The sequence below is a fragment of the Haplochromis burtoni genome, unplaced genomic scaffold (assembly GCF_018398535.1).
Source record: "Haplochromis burtoni strain Fernald_Lab_line unplaced genomic scaffold, NCSU_Asbu1 Contig_238, whole genome shotgun sequence".
Taxonomy (NCBI): Eukaryota; Metazoa; Chordata; class Actinopteri; order Cichliformes; family Cichlidae; genus Haplochromis; species Haplochromis burtoni.
In genome coordinates, this window is record NW_024582599.1 from 38,611 (window position 1) to 65,981 (window position 27,371).

Genomic DNA, 27,371 nt, shown 5'->3' on the forward strand with positions numbered 1-27,371 from the left:
GCACTGGCGCTGCCGTAAAGCCTAGTGTAGAAGCGAAAGAAAACTTATGCGTCAGATAAGAGGCGGCTGGCTTCACTGCAGATCACAAATGACGGTTCACTTGACCGTGTTCACTAAACAGTCTGGACTCTGCAGGGTTCAAAAGGCGATGGTTTTCAGGTCAGCTGTCACTAGATGTAAGTGTCTATAATTTGTTTGTATTTTATTATTTTACTTTAGATGTTGTGTTAAGTAGTAATAAAACGTATCAAATCGTGTGAAAATACACTGCATGTTTTGAATGTTTGTCGCTGTTTTAGCGCGGAGCCGTGTGTTGAAGTTCTGGAGTCAAAAATTGGAAACAAAACCTTTTATAAAGATAAGTGGGTGAAAGGTCGTCACTGCAGCTTCAGTGTTTTGTAAGGTGCAGGGCTCACTTTGTGTTCTTTAATTTCACCCCTATGAAATATAAAGAGTCTTTTCAAAAACCAACCAGAAAACATTACACAGCTTCGAGAATACACGACTGAGGCAGGCTGGTCCTAATATTAAGATACCTTTATTAACTGCATTTGTTAAAATAAAAAACTAAAAAAAAGAACAGAGCACAACAAAAGTTGACTGTGGCATGTCCTGTCCTGTAATACTATCCTAAATTAAATAAAACCACCATACATTGAACTGGACTTGCCAGTAGCTAAGGACCATGAGAGAAGAAAATCACACGTGCAAACCAACTCTACACCCCAGGTGCCGTACAACAAAAGTAGTGTGGAAAACGACCCACAACCGAAGGTCCCACAGATACTGAGTATCCTTAATTCACTGCATAAAAAAAAGGTCATAGGTAATAGGGCACTTAACATCAGACGCATTGCTCACAGTGAAACTACAAAATGTACTCCCCACATAATAAAAACACAGACGATATTTGATCCCAGCGCACTCCAAAAAGGAATGACGCTCTCTCTGACGAATGGTACAAATCAAATGTGCAGGTACAAATGTCACTGTAAACAAACACCAGAAACGTAAATGATCCCCAGAGTCTGGCTACGTGGTCAAACCAAATATAAACAGTGTCACAAAACTGGAGACGGTACAAGACAGCAGTTCCTTAAAGGACGGGGCCAAACGGCGGCTGCTGCAGACGTTTCCCTCAGCTTGACTGGGCCGAAACGATCAACACTGCCCGCCGAACAGGCTACAGTGGGCAGCAATCAAATCCCTGCCGGTAGAAGGGCAGCCGCCCTCTCCAAAACGGCAGGAAATAAATACACGGCCACTCTGTAACTGTACAGCCTGAAAAGTACAGTTACAGTACATTAGTGTCTAATACCTCACTCATAAATTGAGCAATAAATTGGGAACGCTTCTCTTATTCTGATTCTTTTTCTTCTTCAGATTATTTATTGGTGGTTGACAAACAACAAAATGTTGCATTACCGCCACCTGCTGGTGTGGAGTGTGGACCGAAATGTCAAAAATAAAAATCCATTCAAATCTTCCCAAGCAAACTAGTCTGCCTTAAAAAACCAAAATATGGCCTGATAACATTCACTTCTCAAGTTCTTACGAAATAAATCAACCAAGTCCACTTTCATATCGCCAAGCTTTTTGATTAATTGTCTTCTCGCTGCATCATATTTCTAACAATGCAATAAAACTTGTTCTGTTGTTTCCTGTTCTCTGTTGCAGTCACACTCCCCTGTACTGTGTTTTCCTATTAAAAACAATGCGCTATTCAAACCTGTGTGTCCAAATCTAAGTCGAGATATAACTGTCTCCTCTCCCCTGTTCCTTCCTGTGCTTCTCATTTCTCCTATTTTTCCTTTGGATTTTGTAAAACCATCGCCCTCTCCTAGAGATGACATGTGGCGGGCTTTGATTTACATATAAACTCAGAAATATCAGATAAATCAGGAAGATCAAAGGTGGAAAGGGGCTGAAAATGGAGAAAAGGTTCTGGAGAGGGGGTAGACACAGCATTTGAACTGAGTTGCCAGATGAATGTTATTCATTTTTGTAGTGAAGAACAGCATCAAGGAGTTACAGATTTCAGAAGAATAGAAGTGTGGTGGTAAAGCGTTGGGGGGCTGAAGAAGTTTGTTGAGAAGTGAAAACATAGTCCTGGAGCTACTCTCACAAGAAGTGATAATACCAGAGTAGAAGCTTTGTTTGGCCTGATTGATGGAGTCTTTATATTGGAGTACATGATATTTATAGATTTCTGCGTCAACAGTTAAAGCAGATTTCTTATAACTACGCTCTAGCTGCTGAGCTTTGGCCTTCAAAACTCAGAGGTCAGAGGTAAACTAGGCCGCAGAGCGAGCGAAGGAAACAGTGAGTTTTTACAGGAGCCAGAGAATCAAGGACAATGAGTAAACAATTATTATTATATAACAACAGATCATCGGGGGTAGAATAGAAGACAGGATTGTGAATATTGTCCAATCTGGTAACGAGAATGTCCATATCAATGTTCTTGATGTTGCAGAACGAAATTAGGCGGGTTGGCTTGGTAGTAGCGCAACAGAGAGTGAGGTTAAATGAAAGGAGGGAGTGGTCAGTTATGGGGATTTCAGCAGCAGAAAGATTCGAGGGAGTAAGACCAGAACAGCAGACCAAGTCCAAGGTGTGTCCTTTTTAGTGAGTGGGAAAGTTGACAAACTGTTTGAATTCAAAGCCCTTGAGACAGGAGGAAATGTCTCTGGTGAGCAGAAGGTTATTATTTTCGATATGAATGTTGACATCTCCTATCAAAATAACATTTGGGGAGAGAGATGAAAGGTGGGTTAGTAGGTTCGCAAAGTCACTGAGGTTAGGTTTGGGGGGGCGGTATACAGTAGCTATGATGGTGGGAATAGGTCCAGTCAGCTCACTTAAAAGGCACTCTAGAGAACTAAATCGATCAAAATTAACTGGCAGGACTTTCAAGTGCTGGCGAAAAATGATCCCGGGACCACCCCCACAATCTGAGCAGCAAGGTTTCGAAAAGTAAACAAACCCCGGAGGAGTGGATTCATTCAGTTGAGAAAAGTCATCAGGTTGTTGCCAGGTTTCAGTTAAACAGAAAAAGTCAAACTTACAGTCAGATAGGAGGTCTTGGATGAGAGGCCCCTTATTTGTCAGTGAACGGTTGTTTAGAAGACCGACGCGGAGTCTTCTTTGATTGATATACTTCTTTGTTCTGTCATTTCCATAGCATTACACCAACTACAGTTAGATGTTTAACTATCTTAAAAAGTGTGCCATTCAAAAAGCAATGACCTGTTCTTATTTTATTTATAATTGTCTCCTCCCGGCTACTTATTCCTCTGTTTCCAGTAACTTCATCTGTATTTTGTATGAATGGGGAAATGAAGCCTGTGTGGCCTTATACCGACAGACACCACCCTGCAATTAAAGTACAGGGGTGTTTCCACTCAACACAACCTGACAAGCAGCAAGAATGAGCGGTGGATAGTCCATTTAGCTGCATATAATTTAATTGCGTATAAATATGCTTTTTGTTTTTTTTCTTCAAACAAAAGCTGCATTTGAGGAGTTAGAAGTGAGGGGAAAAGACTAACTGTGGAAAAACATGGATCACTAGTGGTGGACTGCTCACTTTCTTAAACAAAATTACTATTTTAGTGATTAAATTAGAGTTGTGGTGATTTATGACTGCATTAGATATTTGTTTTAATTTTGTTTATCATATATTTACTTTTTCCTTTATTTACACTCACCAGCCACTTTATTAGGTTCCTTGTGCAGGTTGGACCCCTTTTGCCTTCAGAACTACCTTAATTCTTCATGTCACAGATTCAGCAAGGCGCTGGAAACATGCAACATGGATGGGTACACTGTGGTCATACAGGGATGGACACACTCAGAATATATACCAAATATTCTTGGGCAAGATACTAAGCCCAGGTTGATCTTTGATGTGTCTGTCAAGGTATGAATGTGTGCAAAGAAAGCACTTACATAGAAGAAGAAGAAGAATGTTCAAATCAGTGCTCAGAGTAGAAAAGTGCTATATAAAACCAGTCCATTTACCATATCTACAAATAATGAGTTGTGGTCTCCTCTGAAGTCTGTACACGGACTAATCAAGTGCCCTGATTGCTCTCCATTCCTGGACAAGTGCAGCCTGCAGCTGTGAAATGGTCACTGTGGCTGCTTGTGTTGAACACATCGACTTAGCATGTCCCAGACATTTTCACAGCCAGGTGTACTGGGACTAAATGCTTGGCTGGACTGTGCAGACATTGTTGTGCTGAAACAGTCACAGGGTGGCACTATGTCGACTCAGATCACCAGTGGTCATCTCATTGACATCCAAGGCTGGACATCCATGCCAACTTCAGTCAGTTGTGGCACTGATGACAATGTTGTGCATACCCTTGTTTTGTTTATTTGTTGTTTATTCGGTGTGTGTGTCTGTGCTCTAAAATACTGGCTTGAGAACACTGTAGACTGAACCAATACTGAGGTGTATAAGTGAGTTGAGGCCTTGAATGTAAGTAAGATACAAAATGGTAAAGATGAGAAAAGGCCTATGAATAGTCCATTGTAGCCTTGTAGCTTTCACTACTCTTGCTTCTCGGCCACAGTCTAATGTTGTTCTGTTTTTTCTTCTTAGATAAGGGGTTGCGGTTGCCTAGTCAAACTGTGGCCAGAGCCATGTCATCTTCAGGTGGTGCCACCCCTCCGTACACAACCCTGGCCATCAGTCGTCCTACAGAGTCCATCACGCATGTTGAACTTCACCGGCCTGAGAAACGCAATGCCATGAACAGTGCTTTCTGGAGGCAGGAATCAGAATTACATGTATACATATTTTACACAGTGTCAGAGGCATGACACATGCTATATATTATACCTGGATGCTGGAACCTGTCTCACAGTTTATATTCAGTTAGAAAGTCCATATTGTCCATATTCTTCAAGTAGGCTAGCTCCCTAACGTATTCAGTCCTCTGATCAGGAGAGAAGCACATACAAGAGTTTAAATAAATACAGTCACTCACTACAAACAAGTGAACACAATATTCAGACTATTACTATTTCGTGAATCGTTGAGAATCAATATTGCATCATTTAGTGTGAATAAAAAATATAATGCTAATACATGGAACTCTAAAAGTGTTAAATTATCAGACATAAAAGAGCTCAAAAAGTCAAACTAATCACTGGAATTAAAAGCTAAATTATTATTTGGGTGAACACTGATCTGAACTTGTGTTTCTCTGCCAGTGAGATGGTGACCTGCTTTAATGAGCTCTCTGAGGACCCCGAGTGCAGAGCAGTGGTAGTTTCTGGAGCAGGGAAGCTCTTCACAGCTGGTGGGTATACAGAATATTAAAACCTCTGTTCTCTTCTCTCAGTGGAGTATAATCAGTGTGTAAAATCTCATCTGTGTTAATGCGTCAGGTATCGATCTCATGGACATGATGAACAATGTACTTCAACCAGAAGGAGACGACACAGCCAGAATCTCCTGGGGGTTAAAAAAAAAGATTAGGAAATTCCAAGAGACCTTCTCCGTCATAGAGAAGGTCAGAGCGCATTATTAATGTAAAGAGTGAGAAGACTGAACCAGTCACAAACATGAGGTGTGACTGAATTATCAGATTTTATCAGGAAGGTTCCTGAACTGTGCTTCTTGCTCAGATGTTGCCTCTCTAAATCAAGATAAGTTATATTATCAATATTAGGGTTCATGAAAGCTCATTTTGCATTCATGTCCACTGTTGTATTGCTATCTTTTAAAATTCAGTCATCAGTTTTTACCATGGGTCAGCTGGGATAGACTTAATCCCCCCACCAACCCTGGCTATGAATTGGATAAATGATGAATGGTGGAAATTTTACTTCAGCCAAAGAAAGCCTTAGGATGGATTAGAAGTTACAAACATAGGATTTATTTTATGGTTATTTTGTCTTTAAAATTCCAGTTTTTGTAATGAAATTATATTTTTTTCCATTGGCATTGCTCATCTGTGTGACCTGCATGAAGCAACAGTAAGAGCTCAATACAAGATACACTGTCACACTGTTAATGTCTGTAGTGTAAGAGCAGTAGGACCCAGCGTGCACCAAGCTTCCCTTCCTTACAAATTCTCCCTCACTATCATTAAAGTACGTTTCCTCTTGAATTGTGTTCTCGCAGTGCCCGAAGCCTGTTGTGGTGGCCATCCATGGAGCCTGTGTAGGAGCAGGTAGGACATTGTAAAGATTACAGTGCTGTAGTGAATCATCTTAAGGTACAGGAGTTAGAAAAACACTAAAGTTCCTCGAATGTCTGCTTGAGTCTGGCTGCAAAAGGGAGTGAATTCCCAAAGAGTCTCGTGTTAAAATGTCCAACTTTACAGCAGAAATAAACGCATTTACAGCCAAGAAGAAATAAATGAATGTTCGTTTGTTTTTTAAGCCTTTGTTTTATGCATTTTAACACTTGAAGTTAGGAGGATGATGCTTTGAGAAGTGTGCAGATATAAGAAGCTGTAGCCACTGTGTGAAAAGCTTCAAATCCCCTAAAATTCCTAATTGGGTCATTCAGCTGGACCAGTCCAACGTGTTTGTAGTATGGATGAATTTTAATTGAAATATCTCCCCAAGGAGATTTGCTGTGTTCTGAAGGCGGTGGCTGAAACTATACATATGCCCCTCTACCCCATGGCTGCTTTCGATTTGACCCTAGAAGACAACAAGACATTTGAAAATACTATGTTTTCAAGCTTTGATATATAACTGGTTAGTTTACTGCATGGACATGATGCTAGCAGGAGCCAGGGAAACCCACAGGCTGTGATACAGGCTTCTTGGTTGTGGAGGTGTTTGACGCATTGAGTTTGGTGGAGAAAGGAGCTTCGGTGAGTTAACCGTAGGTGGTGTTTTCTCTGGCAGGTGTTGACATGATTACAGCCTGCGACATTCGCCTGTGCACCCAGGACGCCTGGTTCCAAGTTAAGGTATAATCATCTGATTTTATCACTGTGGTGAGGACAATTAGGAAACCATGGAATAGATAGCTGATTAAATTAAGACCAACTTATGAAGATTTGTGTTAAACAATTTCACAGATCTTGATCTCTTTGATCGGTCATATCCTACAGCAAGGTTTTGAGCAGAGATTACACACTAGATCTTGAGATTCTGTTTGCTAAATGTAGCATTGATGATGCCCTCTGCTTTGGCTCCATAGGAGGTTGATATTGGACTTGCAGCAGATGTTGGAACACTCCAGAGACTCCCGAAGGTCATCGGCAGCCAAAGGTGAGCCAGCAGCATGATTTACAATTGGGACAAGTTTCAAAGAAATTTATGACATGACACTGTTAAGTGACTGAATGCTTGTAGGTTTAAAAAAATCTATTTCTATTTTCAACAGTCTTGTTAATGAACTGGCTCTGACAGCGAGAAAGATGTATGCTGATGAAGCTAAGAGCAGCGGACTGGTCAGGTAAACAATGTTCCCTCATCACTCTTTTTCCAAATTAAAAGCACTTATTTATTCTAACAGTTTGAAACCCTTCCCTTCTTCTTCAGCCGAGTGTTTGCAGATAAGGAGGCGATGATGGCTGGAGCTCTGGAGATTGCTGGAGAGATTGCTGGTCGCAGCCCAGTTGCTGTGCAGGGAACCAAAATAAACCTCATCTATGCCAGAAACCACAGCGTAGCAGATGGATTGGATTACATTGTAAGGATGAATATAATATGACAAAGTTTTCTGTGCATATTTTTGTCAGCTTCACAACGTCACTCTTAAGGTTTGTGTTCAGAGTTCTACGGAAGGAATCTGGCATTGCTATCTCATTCCCTCCATTTCAGTTTCCTGGTGTCTTTTATATGTCACTTGATAGCATAAAGGGGATGTGGCATGCTCACTTAAATGCATATGAACTTATAAAGTTCCCTTTTTAAAGTACTGACTTAAATTCATCATTTCTCCTTCTCCAGGCCACGTGGAACATGAGCATGCTTCAGACTGAAGATCTGATGAAATCAGCTCAGGCAGCCCTCGAGAAGAAGAGTCCCAAAACTAAGACATACTCTAAACTCTGAACACCAGTGAGGCAAAGCTCAGATACAGAAAGTGCCTCTTTCCTCCTCCACTCCGGCCTTTCTTACAGCAATTTTATAAATCAAAATTACATTTACTAGCTGGAGATCTGTATCCACACTAGACAGTATTTTAATGTCATTATGTGTTTAATAATTCATTCAGGTTCATATTTCTCCTGCTCCAATATCAGATATGGATAATATTTAACTAAGGCAAATCTTAACTGACTGAGCTGAGAAACATTTTGTTCATCTGTAAACGACCTTCTGAATGTTTCCTCATTAAAGAGACTCGTGTGAAAGTGATTTCAAATATTCAGTACTGTTATTTGCCAAAATATTTTTACTTTGCATAATTTTATCTGATAAATTTTCTGATTCAGTTTGAGTGCAAATAACTTAAAATGCTTTATTGATAAAACTATAAATAAAATGTTCAAAGTAAACTATGACACAATCAAAGTCGATCACTGTTGGGTCTGCTTGGCACGAAGCTTCTGTAAGGTTTTCTGTGAAGAGATGGGAGAAAAACATTCTTTTAACTTAAATTCAGGAAGTTCCTGCAGCTCCAAGAAGCCTATGTATGATTAAAGCGCTTCACCTTGTGGAACTCCTTAGCTTTCAGTCTGTTTTTTGCATAATCTTCCTGTCGACTCTTCGAGGCTTTCCGATGCTTCACCTCCTCCAGCTGCTCATACAGCCTGCGGAACAAAATTATTTTGATCTGGTAAATTACACTTCTGTTTAAACTACCTGAATAACTCCAAATATTATTTGACTACCTTTGAGTTCTCTGGTGCATCTTGGAAAGATTACGTCTCCTTTGCTCCAGCGTGCAGATCTTCATGTCATCCAGCTTCTTCTGTTCAGAATCACTCACTGAGAGAAAACAGCAAAATGTCATCGTTACACACCATCACAACATAATCAGACTCGATACAAGCAGTGAAGTGAGTAAAAAATAAATTTAAAAAAATTATTTAGGGGACATTAGCCAATTCTAGCTAGTGACTGTTTCCATCAATTACCATCATCCCAGTCATTTAGTCAGCAAACTCATCCACTGGGCTTTCTCTGCACCAGATAAAGGACTCAGACCTTGAAACTTGGCCCACACACATTCCCATCCATTTCACTGAACACTGGAGCTCCTCAGGGTTATCTGCCGAGTCCCTTCCTTACCTACTGTACACCTCTGATTGCAGACCTGTTTATTTATCCAACATCATTATGTTGATGACACAGATGTTTCTGGGCTAATCTCAAGTGAAGAGGAGTCCGTATATGGAGACAGGTAGAGCGACAATCAGCACAGTGTTCAGTTTGCACCACTAAGACTATGGGGGGAAAGCAAAACAGACTCAGACCCACTGATGGAGAGTAAAGTCCTTCCAGAGAACCTGCCATAATAAAGTGGGCACATCAGAGGACATTTGGAAGGAACAACTGCTCATTTCTTTCTACAGTGCGACAGTTGAGTCTGTTGTAATGCACCGCTTACCAGTGTGGTATGCAGGCTGTTCTGTAGCAGACAAACAGGCACTGTGAGGAGTGGTGAGAACAGCAGAAAACAAAAAATATAAATGGCCCTACCTGGCGGATACTCAAACAAGCACAAAACATCATCAGGGAGTGCTCTCACCATCTGAACTGTTGCACTCACAGAGGATAGAGATCAACCAAAACCCACACCTCAAGGCTCAGAGACCGGTCCTTTCCAAACACCATCTGTGTCACTTACATGCACCAATAAATGTCTGCACTGATAATTGACTCATGCTGCTATTTATAGCTTACTTGTTGTATTTTTTATTGCTCTATTTGCAATGACAAAGCTATGTGGTTCTAAAGAATGCAGGTTTAACACATTTCCACATTAAATTTTTCAAACATAGAGGCTTCTTTAATATGCACTACATAAGCTGGTATAAACCTGCGTGCTGCCTCAAACCAGGCGCCTCATCTATAATAAAAAGACATACCATTGAAGATTAAGCTATCCAGCAGTGTATGAAATGATTAAAATGAGCCAGTAAAAACATCTGGAACTATTATCATTTGTGGATGATCCAGACCTCCTGCATGGCTTCCTGGACAGGCAGTGGAGCACCTTCTCTAACAGACTGATTCGGCTCCACTGTCATAAGGACAGGAAATATCTCACATGACATACCCTCACTCTCTATAATATAATTATCTCTCAGGCAGAAGCATCTGGCAGATTTCATGCAACCACTGTAATAAAATAATTTCCCTAATGCAGGATGAAGTAATTCTCATTTTTATTCTGGTGGTACCTGGTGGAAGAAGCTGGGGGGGTTTCTGCTGCTTGATGAAACCAGATTCCTCCATCTGTTGTGGGGCCTGTTCTCCCTTTGACTTTGTACTGGCCTTGTGTAGAGGTTCTGGTTTAGTTTTTGTGTTACAGGTCACTGGTTGACATGTGTTCGCTTTAGCTTGCTCACTTCCTTCTGGTAGCACTTGGAGCTCACGTTGAGTTTTAGCAAGAGCAGCTTTGGCCTTGATTTCCTTCACCCTGTGGTTGGATCTCTGGAGCAGAGCTGCAAGTTTCTGCTGGTTGACATCTGGCTGGTCTCTGCACGGACCCCACTGAAACTCTAGGACTGTCACTGGAAAGAGGGAAGGAAGTAACGGTCAGGTTTATAAAGTTTTGGCTTAAAAATGATGTAATGTTAGGAGAGAAAATATGTATATCAGTCCCTTGACGTCTGTACTACAAAGCAATTCAAAGTACTATATTGCTTTTTGATGATTAACAAAAACTGTAGACCATCTTAGAGCCCCTTAATACCAGCACAATGAGGTCTGAGCGATCCTCCAGAAGGAATCATCCTGTGACATATTTGATCAGTAGTCCGTGATCTGTAATATCAATTATAACCTGATCTGGAGCACTTATCCTGCAGCATAAGTTACCATGGCGATGTACTCTAGTAGGACATGAACGACTTTACATTTAAAACTCAGAGTTTAACCTGAAGTTACCTCCCTGAGCTCAGAGTCCTGCTTCGTTGTTCAGGCCTATGGTTTTCCCACAATTCACCAGTTTGACTCTGTTATATTTCAGGCAGATATATTCCACTTGCTTTACCTGGATGTGTTTGGCTGTCGTACTGTGGAGTCTCCAAAGGTATCAACGTAGATTCTGCACCCTACAAGCAAATGTTAATGTTTAGAGATGAGAAAGTAACCTGAATGAAAACCTGAATGAAAACTCAGTCACGTCACTTCTGAACAGTCACCTCCATCTCATGGCCTTTCTGCCCTTCCTCATCCCTTCCATCTGGATTCTTGATTACCCAAGCTCCCTCTTCCTCTGAGCTGGTGGACTCCTGGTCCTGCAGTGTAGAGTCTGTCAGGCTCACCAGTGTGATCTCAGACTGCTCCAGGATCCCCTTCTCTTTGGCTGCTTCCTAATAAACAATGAAGCAACACCAGAGTTATAAAAATAGGTAAAGCTAACTTAAAACACCAGAAATAACAGTTTTTACTAAAATAACTGTGCTTTTTCAAAGTTGACCAAAGTAACAAATCACAGATTCATACCAGTATCTTATCAGAGACAGGAGAAACATTCCTCAGATTTGGACCGTGACCACACTTGATCTCTTCGGCACTGATTGAATCCGCGCCTCCAAGCCTTTCCTCTGCCCGTGACACACCCAAAGCAGGTGTCTCATCACACATGGATAAATTTGACAGAATCTCAGCTGTTTGCTCAACATCTGCCCTCACGGTGGGAGATACTATCAGAACAGACTCCTGGGGATGGCATTGGGTGGTAATGAGCTGGGAGAAGGATTCATGTAAGGTGGAGGAAGCTGCGGGGCTGCGGTTTGGCTCCTCCGTTCGAAGACGCTCTGGTGATGGCTCGGACTCCACAGAAGAAAGATCAGAGTGCGAAATGACCTCTACAGGTGTGGTAACACTGCATTCCCTGCTGGCTGGATGCACGTCAGGAAAATTGTGCACGCTGTGCTCAGGCTGGTGAAAGGTGATAGAGAGGTCTGCTGTTTCGTTTTGGGTGACCTCTGCCAAAAGGGGGTGGAATGAATCTGAACCTGCAAACTCTAAAAATGGTGAAAAACAATCTTTCATTAGGAGTAGCACCTTATCTCATGGAGTCTCACTTTAACTCCTCACATACTAACACCTGTTCATTGGAGTGATGATTTATTTCGCTGGGCACCCTTAAGCAAACCCAGACCAGGCCTTTTTCCTAAACCTGACTTCGGCCAGGTTTAGGAAAAAGCACAAGCATAAGAATGGAGCTGCCACCTCACCTCCTTGCTTATGCACTTTTAACATAATTTTCAACTTTCTAATAACCAGTTAATAAATGGATTATCTTGATTGCTACTGTAAAGTGTCACCACAGATGACTGACCCCAGTAAAGTCTTACGTGAATATTTTGTACCACACCTTCAGCTCTGCCTGAGTCCATGTCTGTTGAACTGGTTTGATTCTGCGTTGTCGGATCCTGTGGATGTGGGCTCATAGCTGGGACAGAGGCACTGTGTGATGAGGCCTCGGGAGGCAGCGCTGGATATGATGGGACCCGGATGTCAGCTGAGACAACAAGAGTCACACGATTTCTTTTACCTGCAAACAAATGAATGACACGTCAAACTTCATGGTGGACATGCTTATGAAGACAGCTGGTTTGTATGAGACTGTTTATAGAAGATGAATTAAGTCCCATAATTTAATGGTCCTGTTTTTTAAGCCTCAAGTTGGCTGTTTTTCTACAAATCACCATCTCTGTGTTCTGAAACTGGGTGAGGGGTGGAGCTCACAGATACCAAGATGTGGCAGTGATCATCCAAAAGCATACTCTGCATTACTGTTGTTTCTGACTTTAATGGGGGCCATTATTTACAAAATGCTCGTGTTTAACTTCAACTGAAGTGGGAACTTGTAAATGAGACAAAAACTCACAATTGGAAGAATTCAAGCTAAAGTTGTTCAGCAAACTAATATTTGGTCATTTTCCCTGAAAAAGATTATTAAAAATCACATTTCTACGTAGTGTTTTTTTAAAAACTTACTTTCATGCCATAATTTTCAGGTTCTGAAAATAAATCATTGTAACCTGATGCCAGGTATTGATTGTACTAGTTCTCGTCCAGTTGTGCTATTAGGGGCAATGACTGCAGTCACACAAGGGGAAAACCTTGATTTATGTTTTGCAAAAATACACCATTAGATCTAGAAACTAGGTCCATCTTTTATATACAGCATATTATATGAGCTCTACATATCCTGCTATAAAATTACTGATATATTTAGTTATTGTCACTGCACTGTAGCTAAGAATGTGATATTAGGTTTCACTCACTTTCCCTGATATTCAGCCATTAATTGATAAATTCAGTCAAATGATCATTTTACCTGAGCTTCCACTGTGCTGTTCTGCAGACTCGTCCAGCTCTCCTACCAGGGGTCTCATCTGGCTCTCATCGGGAGCTTCATCTAACCATGAGGTCGACTGCTGCGTCTCCATCCGACCCATCATATGACCTGCATAAAGGTCTCGCCCGCCGCTCAACCAGTGAGAGCTGGACTGATGGGAGAGCCGACCAATCATCCGACTCAGTGTGGAATCCCATCCATCTTGACCCACACTTGGGGAGAACAGCTGGCCCGGAGAGTGACCAAGCATTGATGAGTGAGCTGACGGATGACCAACAAGCTGCTCCAGGGCCGAATCCCTCTGCTCGGTAACGAGGCAGGATGACCGGTCTGCCAGCTGACCAATCAGAGGCCGGAAAGAATCCTGCTCATGATCGTCAACCAGTAATGAGGCTCCAGCAGAGAACTCGCCCACTTTGGGATCCACTTGATTGTGCACTTCCTGCAACGATAACAGGGGGAAAAAAGAAAAAAAAAGAAGAAGTCAAATTCTTCTAAATCTACTTTCCACTTTTTTTTGCAATTTAGAGACTGGCTAGAACAGAATAGCCCTATATTGTCATTGTAGATGTACAACTCCAATTCCAATCAAGTTGGGACGTTGTGTAAAACGTAAATAAAAACAGAACACAGTGGTTTCCAAAACTTTTTCAACCTATATTTAGTTGAATACACTACGAAGACAAGACATCTGATGTTCAAACTGATAAACGTTATTGTTGTTTTGCAAATCTTCACTCATTTTGAATTTGATGCCTGTAACACGTTCCAAGAAGCTATGACAGGGGCAGCAAAAGACTGGGAAAGTTGAGGAATGTTCAAAAAACACTTGTTTTGAAGATTCCATGAGTGAACAGGTTCATTGGAAACGGGTGTTTGTCACAAAAAGAGCATACCCAAAAGGTTCTGTCGCTCACAAGCAAGGATGGGGCGAGGTTCACCACTTTGTGAACAAATGCATGGGCAAATAGTCCAGCAGTTTAAGAACAATGTTTCTCAATGTACAATTGCAAGGAATCTGGGGATTTCATCATCTACTGTCTACAATATCATCAAAAGATACAGAAAACCTGGAGAAAACTCTGCACATAAGGCCAAATACCAACACTGAATGCCCGTGACCTTTGATCCCTCGGGCAGCACTGCATTAAAAACCAACATCATTCTGTAAAGGATATTACCACATGGGCTCAGGAATACTTCAGAAAACCATTGTCAGTTAACACAGTTTGTTGCTTCATCTACAAGTACAAGTTAAAACTCTACTAATTCAACTCTAAAATCTGATTATCCTGAGTTTGATATAGTCTGCTGCTACAAGTAACACTGAAGCTCCAAACTACAAAGCTAGTGGGTGATGTTACTGGATATGTCCGTCCTTTGTCCAGTCTGTTTACTACCAGAGGAGTCTGAGCCCAACGGGCCATTACAAAAAAGACATTTAGCTGGTTTTGAGGTACTTCCTGTTTCAAGTGCAGAGTCTATGTTTATCTTTTATATACAGCTTAATACTCATAATTTGTGTTTGGGTTACAACATGTGCATGCCCACAGACTCACTGAGCTCAGTTCAAGTGTAGAAACCATCATGAAATGTACTTTAACTTAGTTCACTTCAGGTTCATTATGTTTACATCATCACTCAGGGTATTCAAATATCGATAACAGTTGTTACAAAGAGCTTCAAAGGACTCTAGTATAACAGCTTAAAACTGAATGACTGACCAGGCCTCTCGTCTCCGTTCCTGCTGCGTCTGAGAGAAGAGACTGGCGTCGTGCAGAGCTTTCATCCTCCCCTCTTCTCTCCAAGACTCGAAACAAAGACTGCTGAGAGACCGAAGCGCTGCGTTCTTCCATATGTGAGCCTTCACTGTCTAAAGATCAACAAAGGAATAAAACACTGTGCTATCAGACAGCCTTTGTCACATCTCCGCATCTTATCACACCATGTCTTAACACTCCTACCTAAACTATCAAGGTGAAGACAGAGCATCGCCTTCAAATAAAAATGTCCATTTTGTACCTGTTTTCCCAGCAGAGCTGAGGGAGAGGTCAAGTTCCCGTGTATATTTGTCTATAATTTGTTGGATACTGCTGTCACTGAACATCGAGTCCACAGACAGACCAGGAGGGCCAGTCGCTGAGTTTTCCTTAACACAGAAGCTCTCACCAGACAGACAGGAGACGTGTTGTAAACCTGCTCCACCTTCTTGTTGATCAGTGCGTTTATGGAGGAGAGATTTATCTAAAGTAGAAGAAGAAGAACCAGGTCAGCACATTAGAAGTATAGCAAAGTCGTCTTATTAGGCCATTTTAAAGAGGGAGAAGTTTAAACGGCTTCTTTCAGACAGAAAATGAAATTATGAGCTGCACAAAGACCAGAATCATGCAAAGTTACTTTAAAATCCAAGAATAGTAATCTGGAAGTGGGAATGAGCAGAACAGGTTCACTTTAAAGTTTAAGGCATAAGTCCATGCAAATGCACAGCAGCACACAGCTGTAACAATAAACAACATGCTCCCTTATAATCCTTACAGTTTAACCATATTATCCGTTTAATCATGAAGAACTACCCCAGTATCTGCTGGATCATCTGATTTAAAGCTGCACAGACATGTCACCTACACACCTGGCTGTTCCTCACCGGTGTTTACATTCTGCTCTGGGTCAGTAGTCATGTAGCTTCCGGTGGAGATGGTAGTAGAAGAGAAGCTGTCAGACCCAGGAGGCCTGTTTGGAGACTGACACAAAATAAACTGTTATGGCATCTTATCTTGTTATAGAGATAAACACACTCTGGACACACATTCATACAGTTGAACATATTGAAGCATTTTGAAACACAAACTTATGTTTTGAATATTTAATGCATTTGTATATATATATGAGCATCCTGACCAGTAGTGATGTACTCAACAAAAGACCAAACCCCTGAAGAATCACTTACTTTAACAGGAAACCCCACCTAAACACTAACACTGAAGCTCCAAAATACAAAGTTAGGGGGAAATGTTACTGTGGGGACGTCCGTCTTTTGTCCATCTGTTTACTACCAGAGGAGTCTCCCCCTACTGGCCATTACAAAAAGACACTGAGATACTTCATGTTTCAAGTTCAGAATCTTTTTATCTTTTATATACAGGATAACACTCATACAAATGGACAGTGAAGACCTCTGTCCATTTGTAGAGAGACAACTTAAATTTGTGTTTGGGTTATAACATGTACCGACTCATACATAGACCTGGTGTTACGCAGACTCACTGAGCTCAGTTCAAGTGTAGAAACCATCATGAAATGTATTTTAATTTAATACAATTCAGGTTTATTATGTTTACATCATCGCTCAGTGGAAGGAAGGAAAGAAGACAAACCATCCACTCATCACACGCACACACACACACACACACACACACACACATACACACGCACACACACACACACACACACACACACACACACACACACACACACACACGCACACACACGCACACACACGCACACACACGCAGCTTCTCAAACATAATCACAGGCTGAGGCAGATGCTGCCCAAGCACTCAGATTTGGCTATTTTTCATCATTGATCCACATCATCATGTGAACCTCAGAGGGTATTAAAATATACATAACAGTATTAATATGCACTGACATTTACTTCCTGCATATTAAAACTGCTCCTTCCCTTGTAGCTTTCTAACCCACTATGGGCTACATGAGCTTTCCAGGGGAGGAAAGAGCAGTGATAAACACTATATGAACACTGGGAAAATTGTCACTGGACTGGTTACCTCTGTGGGGGATCTGTAGCTCGTCACTGCAGGACCAGAGAAATCTGCTCCTCTCCCAGAGTCTGAGGAAAGGGGGGACTTTTTTCTTGGGACTGAATCTAGAAAACAGTGTTTCCACGTCAAGAAATCTTTAATTTCCCTGAATTCAGTGGTACCATTTTTCCCCATGTTAAATCTTCTCTACCCACCAGAGATGGAGGATTCTGGAGATGCTCCTGCCTCTGTCAGTAGCAGTCTCTCTCTCCAGAGGCTGGATCTCCCTGAACTTGTCCCTGAGCTGGATAATCTTTCAGAGATCTTCTGTCCACTGCTGAACTCCGAGGTTGTCTGCAGAGTCCTGTCAGAAGCCATAGAGGAGTCGTACTCCTCCTGCTGATCCCAGCGTTCAATGTGTGAAGGAACTGTCACACCATTGTCTGGGCCTACAGCTAAAACAAATAAATAAGTCGGTGTTATACATGCAGGAGATGAAACTGCCCGATATGCACGTCTTACTGCAGCTGAGCAGACCTGCGAGTTGGCTGGCATCGACCGGAGTCTCCACCTCTTGAATAGCACTGAGCTCGTGCTGTTCAGTCATCATCTCCAAGAAGCCCAGCCTGAGGCGTGTCACAGGGGGCTTTGCTGCTCGTGGAGGGTGGAGGTGTCCTGAGTGGAGGACTGATGTCAGGCCAGGTCCGGCAGCAGCATCACTCTGAACTTTAAAGCACAAGAGAAACAACCAGTCAGAAATATGGACAAAATAAATAAATAAAGTGTACCGTTTCATTTTTAAAAACAATGCATTACTCTACATTTTATTTTAATGCCAGTGACCTCGCTCTGCAACTTTACATGCTCACACTGAGTTGATGTTATCCCTAAACACTACCACTTTGCAATAAAAGCCCTTACAATTGATTGTGGAATATCTAGGAGAGGAATTTTCACAAACTGACTTGCTGTAATCCCATTACAGTAGACTGCATGACTAGGTACTTGTTTTTATTGAAGCCCAGGTTTATTAGGACAGTTTTAAAGTTGAGAAACAACAATGACAACATTCAAAAAACACAAAGCCTGAATTTAAAGATGAAGATATAGTGTCCCGTCCTGGACTCTAAAGAAGATAGACAAGACAAGATTCCACTTTTACTTTTGCAGAAAAGCTGGAAAACGCTTTTGGGGAAACGTTCTCGTGCCCAAAATGTTCTTTGAGCACCAGACACAAATTTAAGGATTTGTAATTAATTGTTCATCTCTGTTTTTAAAGAAGACAAAATTAAACTGTTAAAGGAAAAAGTAAGAGAACCTGACTGTGAAACACTGACGGGGGCTTTATAATATCTGACATTCTGCCTTGAATCTGCACAGGAGAAAAATCAGAAGGTTTTGAAATATAAGGCAAACAAAAGCAACATTTCCGCTGCATTAATTAAGGACAGGGTTCATACGCCTTTTCAGGGTCAAATTCAAGCACTTTTTAAGCACTTTCAAGGTCCCTTTTCAAGCCTTTAAGAATGCACAAGCATCTACTTAAAATCTATTGAATTTATCATCTGTGATATTATTATGTACAATCCCAATGTATTTTGTTCATCTGCCTTAAATAAACAGGCAGCCTTAAAGTATGAAATATTCATATATAAATACACATAAATGTGTGTACTGTCTGAGTGGCTGATTGTGCCCCACAGGCCTCAGTGTGAGCTTGAAGACATTTATAATGTTTAAGTAGTTTAATGTGTAGGTGCTGACGATAAACACATTTTGAATGAAAGCCGGGGAACTTTGGTAGCACAGAAACAAGTGGCTATTCTTTATGACCATATGGATCACTCCCTCATATTACCAATATTTCACCCAAAGGCACCAAGTTAATACTTTAAAAAACTGCAGTAATACAAACAAATATAAACAGAACTTGGTGACAACTTTGCTTTTAGCCTTTAACCCTCTGGTGTCCAGGCTATAATTGGCCGTTTTTGACTACTTTTGATTTGGCCTCTATATTTCACCTTTACCTTTTCACCTATATTTCAGCACAATTGATCTAAATTCAGACATAATTTAAAATATGAGTAGAAAGTGATATTTTTGACTGTAAAAACCACAAGCATGTTTAAGGAATCATTTTCATAACTTGAAATGCAAATAGAAATTGTACATTTTTAAAAAATATGCACAAGTTTTGCAAACAAAGTTATATGGTACTATTTACCTAAAAATGCAGCCAAGGCTCAGGCGTTTTTCATATAACCATTTAAAACTATTTACAGAACAATCAGGTGCTCTGCGTCAAATAAGGCGGCACACAAATTATTTATGCCACTCCAAAAAATAGTTTGTGTCCACTATAACACAGATGAGAACAGCACAGGGATAAACCTGCAGGTCTGACAGCAGGTGTGTCACTCAGCGTTTACACTGCAATCTGCCTTTAGTGTTTTTTTTGCAGCAACTGTGACATTAACTAGTAGAACTAACACACAAAACAACAACTACACAATAACTATACAAGACAACACACTAACTTGAGACTCCAAACACAGTAGACGTCACAAATCTCTCACGTATCAAAACTCTCTCTCTCTCTCGCCGGTCACTCCTAAAACTTCCCCCCCTTCCCAAACGACCAAATGCCACATGTTGCCATATCATCTTTTGATTGGTCGACATGGTACATTTTTCCACCAATAGGGAAGGAGTGTTTTTTTCCTTTTTCTTTTTTCACTCACAAGCAAAGCGTGTTTGCTGGCGCTCTTCTTAGAAAACTGGTATACAGCTTGAAGTCCGCACGTTCGACCCAAGTTGAAATGGAGACTCTGGGTCCGTCGACCCTAGAGGGTTAATCAGAAAGCCTTAAGTTGGCTAGTTATGTATCAGGCTAATGTTTAAAGCTTTCACTTGAGTAAATTAACTCACATTACTGCCAAGTAATGTTAGCCAAGTTCACAGCATATTCCATAATAGCGCTGCCACACTGCATCACTCTCAGTGCATTTCAATCATTTCTCCAGCGAGTTTGATAGCTAGCAAAATAATAATCATAATTTTAAAAAATTGCATGTGTAACATACACGTACTGGAAAATGATTTACTAGGACCTATCATGCGACTGGAGAGCGCCAACTCCGCCATTGTCGTTTTCCATCAAACACTCATTACAACAGCAACCTACAGGTGTGTTAGCGCACTCATCCCCGACTGTTAGAGGGAGGGGCGGGGTCACACGTTGAAACAGACGCAAGGCAGCCCAGGCGGGGAAATTTTGCTTTTACATTTTGCGACTCATTTTATTTCTCTATCTGATAAGAAAACTATTCAATCAGATAGTTATTTGTTGTGAATGAAATACAGTTACACTTTCACGCACTTTTAAGCACCACATCTGAAATTCAAGCACTTTTCAAACCTTGAAAAAGACAACATTAAAATTCAAGGGTTTTCAAGGATTTCAAGCACCTGTACGAACCCTGTAAGGAATAAAGATCAGTGGTTTGTAATAGTGCTTGTTAACTTAAGAACGATCGTTATTATTGTTGACTTCATTCAGTCATGTGCAATTGTCCCAGAAATCATTTTGACAAAAATATCTCCATTCTCAACATGTCAGCTACCTGTTTGACTGCTGTTGGATGGATGTTGTTCAGAGGAGCTGTCGCGATCTTGAGGGTCCTCTAGGTGTGATAAAGTTCCTCCATTAGACTCCTCTATGGCCTTGAGCAGGGATGCAAGTAACTGGAGGCGGTTCTGATTAATGTTCTCCGAAACGACTGTTTCACCATCAGGCCGAGAAACTGGCTGTAGGTGAGAAAAAGTCATCAGGATGGTTCATTTCTCACATGTTCTTTCACTCTTAAACATTTAAGCTGACGGTGTTTTTTGGCACTCTGCTTTTCAATCTCTGTTTCTACGCAATCCTTTCTTAAAACTATGATTTTTTTTACTGCAAAATAACTGCTTTAACAGTCCTCTCACTTACTTGTGCATCGGTATTAATCAGTGCCTGCAATGTCTCCTTTTGTCTCCTCATCTGCACCATCTCCAAGTCCTGTCTCCGCCTCTCCTCTTCCTGTTGCCTTTGCTGCAGCATCAGTGCCTCCCTCTGCTCTAGTACTCGCCTCTGGGCCTCCTGCAACTCTTGTCTTTGTCTCTCCATGTTGTCCTCTCCAACGCTCAGGGATCCAGTGCTCCGAGAGGCCTCTGCCTCAGCCAGAGCATAACCTGAAAGTGGAGCTGTAACCTCTGCGATGGTCGATTTCATGACTTTGATGGGTTCAGAGGATGGCTGCACTGGGATGCTGCTAGAGTGATGTTCTGTGAATCGTTTACAAGGCAGCTTCTCTTTGGTGACTGACAGCGGTCTCATTCTCTCTGGAAGGTGCTCTGTTACTTTCTCCATTATGCTGTCAGTCAGCCAAGACGTGTCATTTACTCTCTGGTATCTCAGACTGTCTGAGTCGGATTCAACATCATCTGGCAGCGGTTTGGAAGCCAGACTAAAACCAGATAGGCTCGGAGGGGACGTTAATGTGTCAGATTCTTCTGTGGAAACATCCTCAGAGGTTTGTGGCAATTCATGATTATACACAGGCACTGCATGAGCCTGGAGAGGAGCCTGGGGAGGAGCCTGGGGAGTCTGCAGAGAGGGGTGGAGAGGAGCATGAAGAGGAGGATGGAGAGGAGCCACAAGAGGAGCATGGGGAGTCTGCAGAAGGGGATGGAGAGGAGCCTGCAAAGGGGCCCAGGGAGCGTGGAGAGGAGCGTGGAGAGGAGCCGGCGCAGCTTGCAGACGACCTGGATGACGAACACACTGTGTACTGTTTGGAGGTGGATGAGCAAGGCCTGGAGGCACAACAGGAGGTAGTAATGAAGTGGCAGTCATGTTGTAACGAATCTGTAGAGCTTGTTGGTATTCCTCCAGGCGCTGGCGAGCCACTTTCACTCTTTGGTGGATTCTAAAATTAAAAAACAAACAAACAACAACAACAACAACAGGAGGGTCAAAGGCATTAAAGTTATGTAAACTCAGAATCACAAACTGGCCCAAACAGATTTATTCATCACACCGGTTTTGCTCTAACAACCGCTGCTGGTATTCTCTGATCCTTTTGCTATGGTCGTCCTTATCTGCAGGAGGAACTACCTGTGAAGATCAAACACAAAGGAAGGGATTACTCATACAGCCTGGAAAACCCCTCACAGAAGACAATGGTGGAGGACAAAACCTTGAATTTCCACAGTTCACATTACTAGTTTTTGACCAGTCCCTCCCAAGTGTGTGTGAATCTGTTAGATTTATTTTCTCAACTTAATTTTTCTCTTCTTATCTGGAAAATATCCCATCTAAGTTCCATCCCCTTCTAAGCTGGGCTATGAGCACAGAAGCTCCACCTACATGTTAATCAAACCTTCTGTTTGTGAGAGGCAGCCAATCAGAAGAATTGCTCAAAGGAGGAGGAGCTAAACTAGCTTGCTTCAAAGTCAGGATGTCATGAGGGAAAACACATACAACAATGTGAAGATTATTTTGAACTGTAAATCAGGCAAGAGCAAATTATACATAATACGTTGGTCAACTTTAAGCAAAAAACAACAAATAACAACTGAACATGTTTCTCAGACTAAAGTAATATTAGACCCAAGGAGGTTAAGCATCAGAAGATGTTAACCGCATGTATAACATCCATGACATATTTTGCATCTTCGCTATTATGAGCATGACAAGATTAATCCAATAAATAGAATTTTCAATAGCCATTAAAAAAACCTGATAACAGGAAAATTGAATGGAGGTTTGACAGTTGGATTAGAGACCTACCTCATTGGCTAAATTAGGGGTGATAGAGATGACATCGTGGTCATGGACTGGCACTTCTGGTTGGTTAATGGTTTCTTCCTGGGTCACGGCAGCCTTCAGTCGTTCTTTCTCCTGCTGAGCTTCAAGCAGCATCTGCTCCAACTTGGCCTTCTGCTCTTCCAGCTCCTGCAGCAAAAACATCTGCTGCTGCTTCTCCCTTTCAAGCTCCGCTTCCTGGGCAGGAAAAAAAAAAAAGAGGCTTAAAAAGTGATGCTACTAGATGCAAACTCAGATTTGAGCTACGTTTTAGTTTAGAAGATAAAATTTTAGCTGCATCAGGTGTGTTACTGTTAATTCAAAGCTAGCCCCTGGTAAAATCTTTATCACCTCCTCTCCAAAAATCACCAGCAGGAATTCACAACAAGCCCACAATGAGTTTCTCAGCAAAACCTGGTTCTAACCAGTCAGTGAACTGGTGATGAAGTACTGGGACAACAATGAAACAAGTGCTTACAATATAGAGAAGATCTGTTCGATCAACAATGCTCTGCTGCAGTGTCAAAATTCTGGGACAGAATAGAGAAGGGGGGCACAGAAAATCAAACAAGAGGGGGGCACAGAGCAGTAGTCTCGCATACTTTGTACACCGCCTCCATCTGACTACAGAGCTCCCAGCAGGCATGCTCGGATTTTAGCGGACAGTGAATGTGCCATCACTGCAGGACTAAAAAACAAGCTCCGAACCATCACGGGACACAGAGTACAGACATTTAAGTTTTTTACTCTCAATATTAACTCCTCCCATCTAAGTGAAAAGTCTCACAGAAATTAAAATGAACACGAACCCGTTTCTTTCGCTCTTCTTCAAACTCTTGGATTCTATTGGCCAGAGCAGCAGGAAACTGAGTATCTGAAGCTGATGATGGCAGCGGCGTTTTCTCTGATGCTGGTTGAGTTCAGAAAAAAATCCACAAGATTATTACCTTGTAATAAACATTTGTACTTTTTTAAACTGTTAAAAGAATATTAATAGTTTTATTAATATTTATGTAGATTGTTCTTACAGCTGATCAGAGTCACTGATTACCTGGTGGAGACCGGTCAGCCTCCTGGGGCTCGGTGGGGGTCCATTCGTCTTTTCCTCCGCTGATCAGAGAGCCTGTTTCGATCGTCATGTCGCGCTCTGGGATCTGATCTCGGATGATCGTTGGGGAATCAGCAGCAGAGCTGCGACTGCTGTGGTCAATCCACTGGTTCCTTTGGCTCCTGATACGATCCAGGAGCCTCTTCAATGCCCGTCGAGGAGCAGGTTTCTGGGAAACCACTGCAAACAAAGAAAAACTCAAGGAAATCACATCAAGGTTTCAACATTCATGCTACATTCTGGGCCAGAAGGTTTTTTATTTGTCTCAGAATTTGACATAATTCATACAATACACTTCAGTAAGCTATTATCTGACAACTGATCTTATTATAAACTGCACAAGAATGACTTGAGTTTTTAAATCTGGTGCTTCTGGTCACCTTCAGCTGATGTTTCCTGCTCAGTGCTTCCAGGTTCCTGCTCTGTGTCATGTTGTGCATTTTCTGTTTCAGGTGTTGTGATTTCATCCACTGTGACATCCAGCTCTTGATCTTGGCTGGTTGTGGAGTGGGCTGGAAGAGGCTCAGGTGCCAGCTGGACCACCAGGTCACCTTTAACCCCTGTAACAATTAACAAAGTTTAAAGAGGCTTCAGAGCAACTTCAGTGCCCATTTCTGGCCAACTTTGTTTCTCTGGTTTTAAGAACATGTATGAATACTGAAAATCCGTATTTGCTACAAAATACACGATGAAGAGTCCTTACTCCTCTCTCCAGTGTACATGTCCTCAAAGGCGAACTCCATCTCCCTCTGGAAGTCTTCCCTCATTTCCTGTCTCTTATAGAGAGGCTGGAAGATCTGAGGAGGCATCTGCGACACCTGCTGCCTCCTCCTGAGCAGATCTGTCTGCTGCATGTGTTCAAGTTCAACCAACAAACGCTCACGATCCTAAAGGAGGCCATTAAACACTGATCAGGCACTTCATATGACCAAAAAGTAAACAGTTCTCATCTCTGCTTACAGCTAAACAAGTTAAATGCAAGCCTATCAAACATGTTAAAGTACTACATTTTTTAAACATGTAATGAAAGTGCAACCTCCACAAGAATTTCTTTATTCTGGCATGTCAGTGACTAGGTTAATTAGTCACCAGGTTAACAGGCAAGTTGTACCTGCATGAGCTGTTCCTTCCTCAGAGCCTGCCTCCCTCTGAGACGAGCCTTTTCCAGCTGCTCTTCTCTCCTCCTCATTTCCTCTGTCTCCAAGTCCTGCTGTCTTTTCGCATGTAGCTCAGCTTCCTCGTGGGCATTTGGCTGATTAGGCAGATCGATTAGATAACTCTGACAAATCACGCTGGTAAATACAAACAAAAATCAGAGGGTGTTTTACCTGGTTTATGTCCACCTCTCTGTCCACTGTACTCTTGGCCATGTGGTAATGTGTGGTAGCAAAAGCACTCACATCCGATCTCCTTACGAAACGTGGCTTTTTGGGACTGATGTTCTGCTTCAAGGAGAGAAGACAAGGTTACCTTGACTTTCATTTAGCTTTACTTTCATTTAATATTCAGGATTTGGAAACTTTCAGGAAATTATTATCACTGTTTGGGAAGATCACCTGAACAGGGTTTGGGAGAGGCAGTGGAAGGCTAGCCACCTTTGCTGATCTTTCCTTTTCTGCCAGTAATGCCTTCTTCCTGGCATTGACAACTCTACAGAACAGTGAAGCCACAGGTTTAATGATCAGTTCATTCTGATTAAATTTAAACACATAAACATCTGAAAATTCTTGTGATGACGCTCACTGGTTTTGCCTCTCATGGTCTTTAAGCCTCTGTGATTTGAGCTCCTTCAGCGCTTCTCGATAACGCTCCTCTGCTTTGACGTGATTCTCCTCCTCCCTATGAGCTATGGCTGCCAAGTCGGGTTCCTTGAACAACAAGTTTAGCCACAAAAAATAAATATCATATGGACAAGGGTTAACAAGAATCAAATATCAACATGGTGCAGTGTATTCTGCCTTTTCTAAACAATTCAAATACTACTAAAGTGTCCTAGTGCAAAATACTGAAGCACGCTAGACTACTATTACTCTGCTTCTTCCTTAAGCAGATTGAACATTAATATTTTGTTTTCTCACAGAGTGAAAAAACCCAACCTAAGTTGGAGCTCTAGCTCGGGGACATAATTTATTTGACAAAAGTCATTCAAAGTTTAAACTTTTAGTAACGTAATCAGTCTTTCAATAGCTTCTATGTTTTTTTCCCAAAGTCTAAATTTAACTTTTATTAAAAGTTGACATTTCTCCTTCATTCTGCAGACACGATAGGATGACATCACTAACTGCTGATTTCCGTTCTAGTCTTTTAAAAAAATTGTTTCATGCACAGGTCTTATCCTTTCAGCGTACAAATGATAAAACATACCAAACTTTTTGTCCACTTTCAACTGAGAAGACACATTGTAAAATTTCAGTTGAGAATTGGAAATGCAGGATGTCTCTCTCTCTCTCTCCTGCAATTACTTCCATATAATAAAGACTACGGTTGTGAAAAATTAGTATGTGGTCAAGCAGCTGGTGCAATGATACACTCAAAATGTCTTAGTTGGATACACGACAACTAGAACGTAGCAAAGAGTATTCGGTGGAGGTTTTTTCCCCAAATGATGACAACATATTTTTCTTTGGATTTTGGAGTGTCACTGTTACTTTGATCTGTGGATTTCAGTATTCATGACAACTGAAAAAATATTTTTATAAATTAAATAATTAAAATAATAGCAAATATATATAATTATTTGTGTATATTTATATGAAGCTTGCTTTACATGATTTATCTAACTGTCTTAAACAGATGAATCTTCTCGGGAAGTTTAAGACATTTTCTTACTAATTTCAGACATTTTAATGACCCACAGAAACCCTGTGGACACTGCACTGATGAGTTTATGTTTACGTCAGTGTGGCTCAAAATTTAGTTTCATACATTCTTTTTATTCTTTCATAATCCCCGTTTTAGTGTCTCTAATTTGAACTATTTTAGCCTTACGTTTTCTTTTGCACTCCTGTGCCCCTGGCCGAGCAGCTGGAGACTCTCCTGGTATAACCTCTGCAGCCTCTGGAGCTTTTCCCTCTGCTGTTGCTCCCACTCCTTCCTCAGCTCCCGCTCAAGTTGTTGCAGCTCATACTGTCGCCTCTGCTCAACATCTTGGCGGATCTGCTGTGCAATGTACCGGTGCTGCTCCCGCAC

The 27,371-nt window shown here is 41.5% G+C and overlaps 2 protein-coding genes across 3 annotated transcripts; one reads left to right on the plus strand and one right to left on the minus strand.

The window, feature by feature from the left end:
• Window positions 1-34: 34 nt before the first annotated feature.
• Window positions 35-8,486, plus strand: LOC102290350 (delta(3,5)-Delta(2,4)-dienoyl-CoA isomerase, mitochondrial). 2 transcript variants are annotated; one of them, XM_014338647.2, is made up of 10 exons: window positions 35-176; window positions 4,610-4,778; window positions 5,224-5,312; window positions 5,401-5,525; window positions 6,140-6,188; window positions 6,877-6,941; window positions 7,175-7,245; window positions 7,361-7,432; window positions 7,519-7,669; window positions 7,930-8,486. In XM_014338647.2, the coding sequence occupies exons 1-10, from the start codon at window positions 47-49 to the stop codon at window positions 8,032-8,034; spliced, it is 1,026 nt and encodes a 341-aa protein (XP_014194133.2). In that variant the 5' UTR covers window positions 35-46; the 3' UTR covers window positions 8,035-8,486. The 2 variants fall into 2 exon arrangements, with proteins under 2 accessions (XP_014194133.2, XP_042082948.1); XM_042227014.1 differs by having other exon boundaries at window positions 64-159.
• Window positions 8,424-27,371, minus strand: cep295 (centrosomal protein 295; the record flags this gene model as incomplete). The annotated part of the gene is given in 28 exon segments (XM_014338646.2): window positions 8,424-8,543; window positions 8,636-8,735; window positions 8,817-8,913; window positions 10,332-10,664; window positions 11,147-11,207; window positions 11,298-11,468; window positions 11,602-12,125; window positions 12,479-12,658; window positions 13,448-13,910; window positions 15,193-15,341; window positions 15,491-15,712; window positions 16,098-16,209; window positions 17,257-17,354; window positions 17,445-17,684; window positions 17,767-17,955; window positions 20,856-21,039; window positions 21,221-22,196; window positions 22,308-22,384; window positions 23,060-23,272; window positions 23,884-23,984; window positions 24,126-24,362; window positions 24,563-24,742; window positions 24,886-25,069; window positions 25,294-25,434; window positions 25,511-25,627; window positions 25,739-25,832; window positions 25,926-26,050; window positions 27,171-27,371. Coding segments are annotated over 28 exon segments (5,811 nt in total), but the record flags the coding sequence as incomplete, so codon positions are not given.